Genomic DNA, 12,799 nt, shown 5'->3' on the forward strand with positions numbered 1-12,799 from the left:
GTTGATAGTTTTTCTTTTCTTGGGGTTGATCATGCTCTTAAGTTCTGAGTACTTTGTTCACCAAGACTTGTCTTTATTGAATTCATTTTACACTGCCCATTTCCTTGGAATTGAGCTTCCTGAAGGAACCAGAGTTCACCTCTAACCAAATGACTTATATCATAATCCATAATCAGTTGTCCTATTTTTCCCTTCAGGCTTTGATTTGGCAAAACAGGAAGTTGGAAGTTTGTTGTTAGAATCTCTCACTCTGCCGCCCAGCCTAGAGTGTGCTGGCATGATCTTGGCTCACTGCAACCCCTGTTTCTTGGGTTAAAGCACCTTTCCTGCCTCAGCCTCCTGAGTAGTTGGGATTACAGGCACCTGCCACCATGCCAACCTAATTTTTGTAATTTTAACAGAGACGGGGTTTTGCCATGTTGGCCAGGCTGGTCTTGAACTCCTGACCTCAGGTGCTGCGCCTGCCTCGGCCTTCCAAAGTGCTGGGATTAAAGGTGTGAGCCACCGTGCTCGGCCAGGAAGTTAGAAGTTTAAATACCAGACCTTTTTCACCCTCAAAAAATACTTTGAGTGGTAGTTTCTTTTGTTACAAAGGTTGATTGCTTGTTCACATCACAGTATCTTAAGTTGGAGCTTTATTCTTTAAAGTGTTAAAGTCTTAGATCATAGGTTTCTCATTTTAGAATCTATTTCCATTTCTTCAGTTGTTGTGGATTTATTGAACTATCAGAAAAGTGGATAAGTCCTCATTCACCTAAACTGACTAGACTTAGACATGCAGAGTCACTGTCCCAGGGCCCAAACAAGGCCTTTCCTTCCTAGAGAAATGTGTGTTTTTATTTCTTCCAGGTGTCAAGTTACATCAAAGAGCAAACTCAAGACCAGTTTCAGATGATAGTTATCTCCCTAAAAGAAGAATTCTATTCCAGAGCCGATGCACTAATCGGTATCTATCCCGAGGTAAAGATAAATCGGAGGGGAGGGGAGTGTACCCACTGTCAACGCCCCTTAGTACCCTGACATCCACCGGGCTTTCCTTTTCTAATTAAAACTTCCAAATAGAGTCTGAGGCTTAAATGATTTTTTTAATTAAGAAAGATTAAAAGTAACAACTGGTGTTTTCCTTGACACTACATATATATATATAATTTTTTTTTCCCTGTAAGGTAAGTGTGCATGATAGTGACAATATATATTTTAAGTGAAAAAAGCAAAGGGAAAATTGCAGAACAGTAAGTAGGATAGTTTTGTTTTGTGAAAGTCTTGTTAATTTACATAAACTAATTATACTTCTGTAATATTTTAGTGTTTTAAGCAAAAACAAATTGTACTGTGATAGAACAAGGAACCATTTAGCCTCCAAAAGTATCAGAGGACAAAACAAATTCATTAGAAGTTCCAAGTTGTATAGTAACTTCTGAAATGTGAATACACCTTTCTCAAGCCATTGAAAATACTAACCTGAACTGATGGAATAGAGCAACTAGTTCAGTAGAGCACACTAGTTCAGGTCACTTGGTTTTGGACAGTTAGGACTTACTTCCTGCATTTTCTTTTCTTTTTTTTTTGAGATGGAGTTTCGCTCTTGTTACCCAGGCTGGAGTGCAATGGCGTAATCTCGGCTAACCCCAACCTCCGCCTCCTGGGTTCATCAGGCAATTCTCCTGCCTCAGCCTCCTGAGTAGCTGGGATTACAGGCACGCGCCACTGTGCCCAGTTAATTTTTTGTATTTTGAGTAGAGACGGGGTTTCACCTTGTTGACCAGGATGCCCTCGATCTCTTGACCTCGTGATCCACCCACCTTGGCCTCCCAAAGTGCTGGGATTACAGGCTTGAGCCACCACGCCCGGCCACTTCCTGCATTTTCTTTTAAGCAAAGATAAAAATTAATTTCCCTTCTTGTGCCTACAGAATATTAGGGGACCACCTGGAAATATAATGCACAAGTAATGGAAATTCTCATACCAGACAATACCAGAAAACACAAAACCAACATAAATGCAGATAATACCTTTTTAGGTTTAAGAAGATTCCTTTTGAATGCAATTCTAGACTCACTAATGGCTCTTATTTGACTTTAGTACTTTTTCCCTAATTAGGGAAACTTTTAACTGTCTTCTCTCCATTTTAGTACGACGACTGCATGTTCAGCCGAGTTTTGACTCTAGATCTTTCTCAGTATCCAGACACTGAAGGCAGAGAAAGCAGCAAGAGACACCGAGAGTCCCTCTAGGGGCAGTCTTGCAGCGGCGGCCCGATCACTGTTCAGTTCCCACTCTAATACTCAACCAGCTCCTCCACAGCAGACTTCTGGAGCAAGCAGGGCCAGCCTGGGGCACCCCTTAAGAGCAATCTTAGTAGTTCTAGCCAGAGAGGCTGTAGCTCACCTCATTTGAGTGTTCACACCCTATTCTAGTAGGGAGTTTTCAGTGACAGCTGGTGTTCAATGAGTTTTAAAAAAGAAAAAAGGTAGAATTTTGTACTGTAATTCTAACTTCTATTTTGAAATAAGCTAGACTGGTTGGAAAAAATTTTGAATTCTGCTCCATCTTCACTGTGATCTTGCCTTGTACCCAAGGAATCTTTAAGGGAACTACTCTTGGGTTTTAAATATATTAGTTACAAGATTGTTAATAAACTTTTGAAGCTGGATTTTGGGAAATTGTTTCAGAGAAACTATGTTAGTATTGATAATAACAATAAAAAATGTTCTAATTTCCAATGTCTCCAATGTAGAACTTTTGAAGCCAAAAAAAGTTTTAATGGTGAAATTGAATGATGTCTGTTTCACTGCAATTTCAATTTTTCTGAATAGAATTTCTGTTAAGGAAATATTGAAGAACACAGTTTCTCAAGTGACAACTGATGTCTCCACTTAAAAACATTGTGATGTGAAGGAAAGTTGCACTTTCAGTACATTTCCATTTCAAAATGAAATGACAGGCTGGGCATGGTGGCTCATACCTGTAATTCCAGCACTTTGGGAGGCTGAGGTGGGGGGACTGCTTGGGATTAGGAGTTCAAGACTAGCCTGGTCACCATGGTGAAACCCTGTCTCTACTAAAAATACAAAAAATAATTTTGTATTTTTAGTAGAGTGTACCCAGGCACAAGGGGGTACACACCTGTAATCCCAACCACTTAGGAGGCTGAGGCAGTAGAATCACTTGAATCTAGAGGCAGAGGTTGCAGTGAGCTGAGACTGCACCATTGTACTGAGTAAAAGTATCCATATGACAAAACTTTCATGTAACAAGAAGAATGTACTCTGTGGGGGGGGGCCGGTATAGTACATCTCAAAAAGATTGGGTTCCTTCCCCGAGGGGACCTCCATGACTTATAGACAGAAGAAGGCACTCTAACTTGTTCTCTGTTCTTTTTCTTGAGACAGAGTCTTGCTCTACTGCCCAGGCTGGAGTATACTGGCACAATCTCAGCTCACTGCAACCTCTTGCCTCCCGGGTTCAAGTGATTCTCCTGCCTCAGGCTCCTTAGTAGCTAAGACTACAGGTGTGCGCCACCATGCCAGGCTAATCTTTGTATTTTTAGTAGAGATGGGGTTTCACCGTGTTGGCCAGGCCAGTCTTGAACCCCTGACCTCAAGTAATCCACACACATCAGCCTCCCAAAGTGCTGGGATGACAGGTATGAGCTACCACGCCCTGCCTTAAAATGTAACCATTTTAAAATGTACTTGGCTCTTCTAGCTTGAGGGGTAAACAGCAGGGCTAACTTTGTCATCTCCTGATGTGATGTTTCTCACTGACTCAACTATACACAAGTGCCTTATTGGAGTTGCCTCTAACCTATCAATTGCACTGGAATCAACTTACATTCTGTAAGGAGCATACAACAGAACTATAGATGTATCCATGTGGTACAGCAACATGGCTGAATCCTCCAGCAGAGCATGCAAAGCTGTTCTTAAAATGGGCTGTAACAAGCCTTCCATCCTAGTGCACAGCACCCTCTCTGCTTGTAATTCTGTTATATCCTGTGTCTGGCCAGCTCTCAGATTCAGATATTCCCTGATTGCAAAAAAAATAAGAATTTGTTTCCTGTTTGAAACATTTAAACATATTCAAGTAAACATTAAATTGATTTCACAGTTGGGTGGCAACTGGAGCTAAAAATTCTCATTAAATACATTCTAGCAAGCCTTGGCGTAACTGAAACACAGCACACAGGGTTGAAGTTATCATTTTATTAATGGCTGGAGTGGCATAAAATATGTTTTCCATGCATCAAAAAGAAGAAAAAAGTCTTCGGCAGGTCTCTGGGCTCTGTCCCTTCCTATGCATCCTATCCTTCTGTCTCCTGTTCTTAACTTCCTCTGTACCTGTGGGAGTCATCAATGGGGAGTGTCACAGGGCTTGGTAAGAAATGCCACATTGAAGTGGCCTCAAACTGAAACCAAGCAGGGTTGCTTGTTTCCAAAGAGAACCCTCCACTTGAGTGCCACTCATGCATCGCCACGGAAGCTCTGCCAGGTCAGTCAGGGAAGTTCCCTGGGCACCAGCAGAGTGCCCAGCACAGCTGTTTCATGTGAGTGACCCCTGAAAAGGTTTTAAGTGTTGCAGGCTCCCTCACTCTGTGCAAACCCCCTTAACATGGACCATGGAAGAGAATTTTAAGAACCAAAAACAGAAAGACGGGATCTTACCCCAGAGAATAAAGACCTGCAAAGCTTAGAATTTACAATGTTTGAAACCTGGTCTCGGGCGTCACTCGTGCTGTCCTGGTTGTCAGTCGCGCAGTGGCCCTGCACAGTGCTGGCCTGAACTTCTGAAAAGGGCCTCCAGCTCTTCCGATTTCACAGTTCTTAGCCACATCAGACCTGTGTTTCTTTGGAACATAAGTTACTAAAACGACCTAATTCCAAAGAAGCCCTTTTGATCCAGGTGTTCTTTCTAAAAACATACCATTTTCACGAGTGGATTCATTCTTTACTGCTTAACAGTGGAACAAACATACCTTTAAAATGTTTTCTATAGAAACATGTTTCCACATAGAAATTATAAAACATGTCTATTTCACCAGCGCGGTGGCTCACGCCTATAATCCCAGCACTTTGGGACGCTGAGGCGGGCAGATCATCTGAGGTCAAGTTCAAGACCAGCCTGGCCAACATGGTGAAACTCTGTCTCTACTAAAAATACAAAAAGTAGCCAGGCGTGGTGGCAGACACCTGTAATCCCAGCTACTCAGGAGAATCACTTGAGCCCAGGAGGTGAAGTTGCAGTGAGCCAAGATCACGCCACTGCACCCCAGCCTGGGCCAAAGAGCAAGACTCCGTCTAAAAAAAAAAAAAAAATATATATATATATATATATATATACACACACACACACACACACACACACGTCTATTTCTTATTTTCTCTTTGGACAGTCTTTACTCTCCCCTTTTATTAGGAAAAAGTACCACCTTGACAAAAGTGAGCCTGTCAGATGGGAACAGGAACACTGGTTTCCACCCCTGCCCACTGATTCTGGCCCGAGGTGGCCATCCATCAGTCCTCGCAAAGTCCACCTGAAGTGTGCCCGAGTCACCTCCTCCACGGTTCAACACACAGGGGAGCCCTCTCACCCAGCCCTGAGGGCCACACACCCATGTGGCTCTCTTGGTGTGTGTGACTGTTTGGCAATCAGAGATCCACGTGGAGTTCTCCGTACATTCCTCTTGGTTTGGGCATGGCACTGTGGTTACAGAAGGCTGGCTTTCAAGTTGCAAGTTGTACTGGTTTTAAGTATTTCAAGACCCTCCAGCATCATCTGTTTAAATAAAAGAACACAATTCCAAAGGGTTAAAGTCCAGCTAAGAAAAGTTACTTAGAGATTTCGATTTCAGAAACTGTTTACAATTGTTCTTATGTCCTGAAGACTGAAAACCCCTCTAAAATGGAAACAGCAGCCGCTATCTGGAAATGGCCTCAATACTATCGGAATCAAGTAAGTGATGACATGACGTTGGCAAATGTCTGTGGGAATTTCAATCCTTGAACATGGATGCCCTTTTCCTTCTTAGTGGACTGAAGACGGGGCAATTTCAACAAACATACAGTGAGAGCCTGTTGAAATCCGAAGAATGAGCTGTCGATTCCTCTGGGCTCTCGAGGCTTGGCTTCTCTCTCTCACGTGCAGGACAGGCCAGGGCTTTCTGTACAACACAGGCCGGGGGCTTCGCCCTAAGGAGGCATGACTGCCTGGGGAGAGCTGGGGCTGCGGGTGCAAGTGATGGCGTCCAGGAGCACAGATCTCACAGGCACCGAAGACAGCACCTGCCCCGTGCTCTGTAGCAAAGTCTACCAGGTGGTGGGCCCTGCACCCGATGTGCACACCAGCAAGAGGTAGGCCACGGGGGGACAAAATCTACGTACACACAACAGCCGAAGAAAGCCAAGCCACTGAGGAAAATCGCCTGGGCCTTCGTTCTTGTCAGCAGGCACCGGAGAAGCCCAGACAAGCAGAAGATAAAACAAGGAGCATGAAAGATAGCAGTGGCAAAGAAGCACCCACCCCGGAGGGGACAATTCACAGAATGCCAGCTTTGCGTTTCGTTTTTACTTAGTTATAGATGGTTCTAGTAGCTGAACTCACAATCCAAATATTTGCAAAAAGATTTCAAACAATTGATCCAAAACACTATCAAAATTGAATTCTCTAAAACGTGTGTGCCCCTAAGTGCACTTGAAGTTGTATAAAACTATTATTTTTTTTTACATGGAGTCTCACTGTCACCCAGGCTGGAGAGTACAGTGGTGTGATCTCAGCTCACTGCAACCTCTGCCTCCCTGGTTCAAGGGATGCCCCTTCCTCAGTCTCCCAAGCAGCTGGGACTACAGGCGTGTGCTATCATGCCTGGCAATTTTTGTATTTTGAGTAGAGATGGGGTTTCACCACATTGGCCAGGCTGGTCTCAAACTCCTGACCTCAGGTGATCCACCTGCCTTGGCCTCCCAAAGTGCTGGGGTTACAGGCATAAGCCACCGTGCCTGAGCGAAGTTGTATAAAACTAAATGAGAGGATGCCATGTCTGTGACAGCTGCCCCTCACGGCTCTTCCACAAGGACCACCACACCAGCTCACTCACCTTCCCTGCCCCTGGACGGCAGGACGCGGTGATTCACTCTGCAAGTGGCCCTTTTAGAACTGCCTTATTTTATTCAACTAAGTTTGCATTCACTATGAATCTTTATAACACGTACTGTTGCACACGGTCCCTGTGGTGCTGAAGGGCATGCAGGGACACAACATGCTCCAATACTCCCACTGAGGGGTTTCAACGTTCAATGAAGAGGTAACTGACTGAGCTGGACGCTTCACAGCGCTCAGGAATTTCTGGTGGCCTGCTACAGAGGTATTTAAGAGTGTTTCACTTACATAATAAACTATAAACTCCTACTGTATGAAAATCCTCTCTGCCAACGTTTTCAGGAATGTAGCAGGATCAGATAAGCAGGTTAACTTCTGTCTCGAGAGTTCTCACAGCCAAAGAAAGCAGATGCTGAGAGAGGGTAACTGAGAAAAGAAGAGCTCTCAGACGCAAGATCACGGGCAAAGGAGAGATTTAACCCGAGGACTAGAGCGTCATTTGAGAATCCCCGGGAAGTATGAAAAAATGAATATTAAGAGACATCAGAGAAAGTTCACAAGACAGTGGGAATCAATGCAGGAGATCCCACGAGTGTGACATCCAGAAAGGGAGAAAAGAGAAGATGGAGAGAAAGGAGAGAATCAGACTATTTCAGGAGAAATGGAGTAAGAAAGAGAAGACCTGGGTAAGGCAGGTGAAAACATTTCCACCTCAACTCATCCTCACTGCGTATCTAAACATCAAGGGAAAAGAAGATCCTAAAAACTCCCAGGGAAAAAAGCAACAGGCATCTTCAAACCACCGGGAACCAGGTTCCCATCAGACCCTCTCACAGGAAACCTGGTCTTCAGACAGTGGAGTCCGGGAAAATCATACCCAAGAATCCCAAGCCAAAACCACCGACGGGCACAAGGACAGCACAGACACCTGCAGACACGCGGTACTCAAGGGGCGACCCCACACCTGGGTCTGCAGAAGCGGCTTCAGGAGGTACTACCAGGATGGACTGGGAGAAGGGAGGGCAAGAACAAGGGAGACCTGGGCCTCCATCTCAAAGCAGCAGGGAAGCTCGGGAGGCAGGCACGTGACAGTCCCGCAGTAGCCTACCAGGAGGAGGTGTCCTGGGAGATGCACTGGCAGGATGAAGAGAATGGAAACATTTTTTAAAACTTTTCTTACTCAGTTCTGAAAGCTAAGGGAATGCATACATTTAAGAATATTGGGAAATGTTTTCTGAAAAACAAAGGGGAAAGAAGAACCTAAGAACTCCTCAAAAAATAAGAAGTGGCCGGGCGCGGTAGCTCACGCCTGTAATCCCAGCACTTTGGGAGGCCAAGGCGGGTGGATCTCAAGGTCAAGAGATCGAGACCATCCTGGTCAACATGGTGAAACCCCGTCTCTACTAAAAATACAAAAAAAATTAGCTGGGCATGGTGGCGCGTGCCTGTAATCCCAGCTACTCGGGAAGCTGAGGCAGGAGAATTGCTTGAACCCAGGAGGCGGAGGTTGCGGTGAGCCGAGATCGCGCCATTGCACTCCAGCCTGGGTAATGAGTGAAACTGTCTGAAAAACAAACAAACAAAAAAGTAACACACGTCCTAAGGCCGCAATATGAAACAGTAAGAAATACGAGAATGGAATGTAAGGAACAAGCCACATTCGATGCTGACACTGAGAACACGTCCTGCCACTGGCACAGGCGCGGTGGCACTGGGCCCACGAACACCACAAGGTGGCTAGGCAGGAACGAACACTGACAGTGTTTTAACCAAGTCAATGCCTTTGTTTTCCAAGGTTTACAATCAAACTACAGACAGCCTGGGGGTCTCATTTCCTTTCTGTCCTGACACCACAGAGACGGGCACAACGGGGATGCTGGCTGGTTCTGGGGCAGGACACAGAAGCGGGGCCCATCCAGCTCAAGCTTCATGTTGGGAAGTGTGGCTTAAGTATGTTACTTAAAGAATGAGAAGGAACACACAGCACTATCCACAGCTGGCAGGAGGCGGCGGCGAAGGGGCGGAGAGGGAGGGGCTGGCACCAGCCAGCGAGACAGCCCTTCCCAGCTCAACAGAGAGGCCTATTCACACACACTGTTTAGATAAATAGTTCAATCACTTAAATCTTAGCCTGTCACAGAGGCAACAAAACTCAAATGATTTAAAGTGGCTTTCTCCAGAGACTCAGGTGGCATGAATCAGCCTAGTGGTCACCCTTGGGGCTGGGGGAGGCTGGGGAGTGGCAAACGGGGTAGTGACATTGCTGCTTCCAGAACCGGGTGTGATTGGATGGGAGAGTTCACTTTGCCCGCCCCGCTTTCATAACATGCTCACCTAAACCGACAGACATTTCCCCCTCTGGGGAGTTGGAATGGGGTTGGGGTGAGAAGTCAGGTTCTCTACCAAGCCTCCTGTGCCCTGTGGCCCTGACAGAATGTATGCACCTCCCACCCGGGCCTGGGGCGAGAGTGTGGCACTGCCCCTGAAGACGCCTGCCAACAAGCCAGACCTGAGGCAGCTCCCACAAGAAGAACAGACACGATACCAGCATCTGGTTGTCTGAGCTTTTTTGAAACTTCAATCCCATTCTCTTCCGACTTCCTCTTTGCACAGTCCTGGCACGTATTACCTGAAAGAGGAAAACGTCGTAAGAAGCTTGTTCATTTAGAACCTACCCGCCAAGGCACAGTTTGTGAATGTGACCTTCCTGAAACACTGGCCAAATCCACGTTACCCCACGCTACCGATGATCTCTGCCACATTACTGCTGCTTTCAAAAGAAAACGATGGTTCCAAGAGTCGCATTTAAGAAAGCAACTGTAATAAAGACGTCCTTTCCCACGGGAATGGGAGGAAACGGGAAGCTGACCGCTGGTTTTATACTTCCTGCACCACTAACGGATGCGATGCCAGTGGCTCCCACACCGATGCGCATTTTCTCATCTGTGAACGCGCTGGGAAAACGGGCCTCCGCACCACCGACAAGGGCCCCTTTTACCCAAATGACTCAGCAAGAGGAAAAACACCTGGTGCCCACTTCACACACAGGAGGGCTTCACACACAGCCACTGAGTCTTGTTAATTTATCAACAGGCAGAATTGAGCCCAGCAAGAAAAGTGTTCACATTTCAAACGAGTCTGAAACCCAGAGCTTGTGTGTGAAAGCTCAGACCCTGCAATGCGAATTTCTCAGGAGCTGGTCACTCGAAGGCACTGCATCTTGCACCACAAGGTACCACACAAACAGCCTGTTCCAATCCCCTGTCACTCTTGGTTCTGGGGCAAGAAATTATTCTCAGGTGCCAGCTGGCCCACGTGTGATTCGGCTGTGCCCCTCCTCAAAGGGAGGGCTTTTAGTCTCTTGGTGTGGTCGGGGCCACGCTAAGGCAGGCCTGTTTATCACCTTCAGCGGGGCTGTCTTAATACAGGCTAATCAGTTAATGTGAAAAACAAACATTTATGATTTTACAGTTTGTGACAGGAGACAATGGAATGTGTAGGCAAAACACAGGCTGGCAAGAAGAAAGATCTGCTTTACCCAATAATGTGGTGCTGTCCACTCGATCAGCATCTGAAGGAGAAAGAAAAGCAGTCAGTGGAGCCGAAACGCCAAAGCTCGTCCTCCTCAGGCCACTCTGAGGCAGTGACTGGGGACAGGCCTCTGGGAAGCTCAGCCCGCGTGCGCTGTGGGCTCCTGCGCTACTGGCTGCCCTTTCTTCTCCACCTCCCAGGCTTCGCATGAGGACTCACTGAAGGAGCCAGGTGGCACAGAGAGCACGGCATGGTGTCCGTGGTCACTAGCATCACTGTCACTATCAGTGGGCCTCCTCCTCCATCAGGAGTGGCACTCCATGAATTCGTACAAATGTCCTTCATGACACAGTCACAGATTAAAACTCCCAATGACCTTGCAGTCTTCTGGCAGCTGGTTGAATCCACTTGGCTGCCACGACCTGGAAAGGGAGCTTTGGCATGACGGAAGCTGCTCAGCTCCTCCAGGAGCCCAAGCACATGTGGGCTGCCACTGGGTCCGGTACTCCGGGGAGTGTGGGGGCGGAAGGGGCAGCGGACAGGGGCAGAGATGAGGAAAGCCTGCTGCCTGCCTCTGCAGAGCCACACATGTGGGCTGGTGCCAGGATGTACTGAATGGTGTATTCTGCTCTGCAGTCAGCCTAGGATCCCATCCCCAGCTTCAGAATGTCGGGGCACTAACTGCGCACGTTATGAGCCTGTGCCAGCTCAGCCTGTCTTGTCTACGAAATCTAGCTACTAGCACTGCATGCTGCCGCTAAAGACTAAAGTCAAGAACGTGGAACTCCTAGTGGACGGCAACACCTCGGCACACATGAGCTCCCTCTTCTGCCCTTAATAAGATACTGTTGCCCTCACTACACTTTCATTCATGGAAACGGAACTTGCTTTGGTTCATTTTGCTAATAAGCAATTCTGAGAAGAAATGATAGTGGTTTAAAAAAAAAAACAACAAAAACCTTAGCTTTTGGATTATCTGTGCACTCTCCAGTCTCCAAGTTCATAGCTGGTCACATACACCTGCCTCTGTGGCTAACCTGGTTCCGGTGTGTGGTGAGTGCCTGGGCTTTCAGTTACAATTAAACAGGAGCCAGCACAGGCCTTTCCAAGCTTGCCGTCATCAATGTTTTATGATGCCAAACTCACAGCCATCAATTCCCTTATGTCAACATGACCAAGTTTAAGAATTTCTCAATTATCTTGGTCATTCCTGACAGACGAGCAGTTTCTCAAAACAAGGGCCAAGGAGCATTACTTAAAAGAGGTGCTGCATTCAGAATAGGAAAAATATGTTCCTTGAAAAAAGAAGTCAAGTCTTCATGAAATCCTTTTGTGCTTCTGAAGTTTGAACTTTTCAACTGCAGTGACAGGACACAAACATGAGATATCTGCCTCTTTCAAGTGTTAAGTAGCACAACTGATAAAGCTGGCCTGGTAGTTTCCTTTCTTGGTTAAGGAAACCTGAAACATGAATAAATGTGTCCAGGTACACATGTGTGCACAGCTGTAAACTTCTAAGTTACTTTATGTTTTATTTTTAGAGACAGGGTCTTGCTCCAATGCCCAGGCTGGAATGCAGTGGCTGATCACAGCTTGCTGTAGCCTGGAATGCCTGGGCTCAAGCAATCCTCCCACCTGAGCCTCTCAAGTAGCTGGGATCACAGATGTGCACCACCACACCCAGCTAATTAAAAAAAAAAAAATGTTTTTTATAGAGACCAGGTCTCCTTGCCCAGGCTGGTCTTAAACTCCTGAGCTCAAGCAATCCTCCTGCCCCAGCCTTCCAAAATGGTGGGATTACAAGCGTGAGCCACCAAGCCCAGCCTGGTGTTAAAGTTTAGTCAGTTACAGACTTGTCACTAGGACACCGGTCACTTAAATCTTCTAATTTTAAATTACAGAGGCAGTTTGAAAAAATAATAACTGAAAGCTTGGTGAATTTTATGGGTACGTGAATTACATCAAAAAGAGAGAGAAACAACTAAAAGAGCCCTATGAGTTTTGTACTTGAAAAGTGAAGACAGGCCGGGTGCAGGAGCTCACACCTGTCATCCCAGCACTTTGGGAGGCTGAAGCGGGTGGATCACCTGAGATCAGGAGTTCAAGACCAGACTGGCCAATATGGGAAACACAGTCGCTACTAAAAATACAACATTAGTCGGGCATGGTGGCA

At 46.3% G+C, this 12,799-nt stretch overlaps 2 protein-coding genes across 52 annotated transcripts in view; one reads left to right on the plus strand and one right to left on the minus strand.

The window, feature by feature from the left end:
• SMC1B (structural maintenance of chromosomes 1B) overlaps positions 1-2,723 on the plus strand; it is a 90,241-nt gene extending 87,518 nt beyond the window's left edge. The window contains exons 24-25 of one of the 2 annotated variants that reach the window (XM_017964134.4): positions 850-960; positions 2,133-2,723. In XM_017964134.4, the coding sequence (XP_017819623.2) occupies positions 850-960; positions 2,133-2,234 (213 nt within the window). In that variant the 3' untranslated portion in view covers positions 2,235-2,723. The remainder of the gene's footprint in view (positions 1-849; positions 961-2,132) is intronic. The other variant, XM_035273367.3, reaches the window with a different exon arrangement.
• A 1,467-nt stretch (positions 2,724-4,190) lies between these two features.
• FAM118A (family with sequence similarity 118 member A) overlaps positions 4,191-12,799 on the minus strand; it is a 32,673-nt gene continuing 24,064 nt past the window's right edge. For 25 of the 50 annotated variants that reach the window (XM_078351412.1, XM_035273443.3, XM_078351406.1 and 22 more), the window contains 3 exons: positions 10,634-10,666; positions 9,605-9,724; positions 4,191-5,775 (listed from right to left, as the gene is read on the minus strand). In XM_078351412.1, the coding sequence (XP_078207538.1) occupies positions 5,707-5,775; positions 9,605-9,724; positions 10,634-10,666 (222 nt within the window). In that variant the 3' untranslated portion in view covers positions 4,191-5,706. The remainder of the gene's footprint in view (positions 5,776-9,604; positions 9,725-10,633; positions 10,667-12,799) is intronic. The other 25 variants (XM_035273502.3, XM_035273470.3, XM_078351356.1 and 22 more) reach the window with 3 other exon arrangements.

The sequence above is a fragment of the Callithrix jacchus genome, chromosome 1 (assembly GCF_049354715.1).
Source record: "Callithrix jacchus isolate 240 chromosome 1, calJac240_pri, whole genome shotgun sequence".
NCBI classification, from domain to species: Eukaryota; Metazoa; Chordata; class Mammalia; order Primates; family Cebidae; genus Callithrix; species Callithrix jacchus.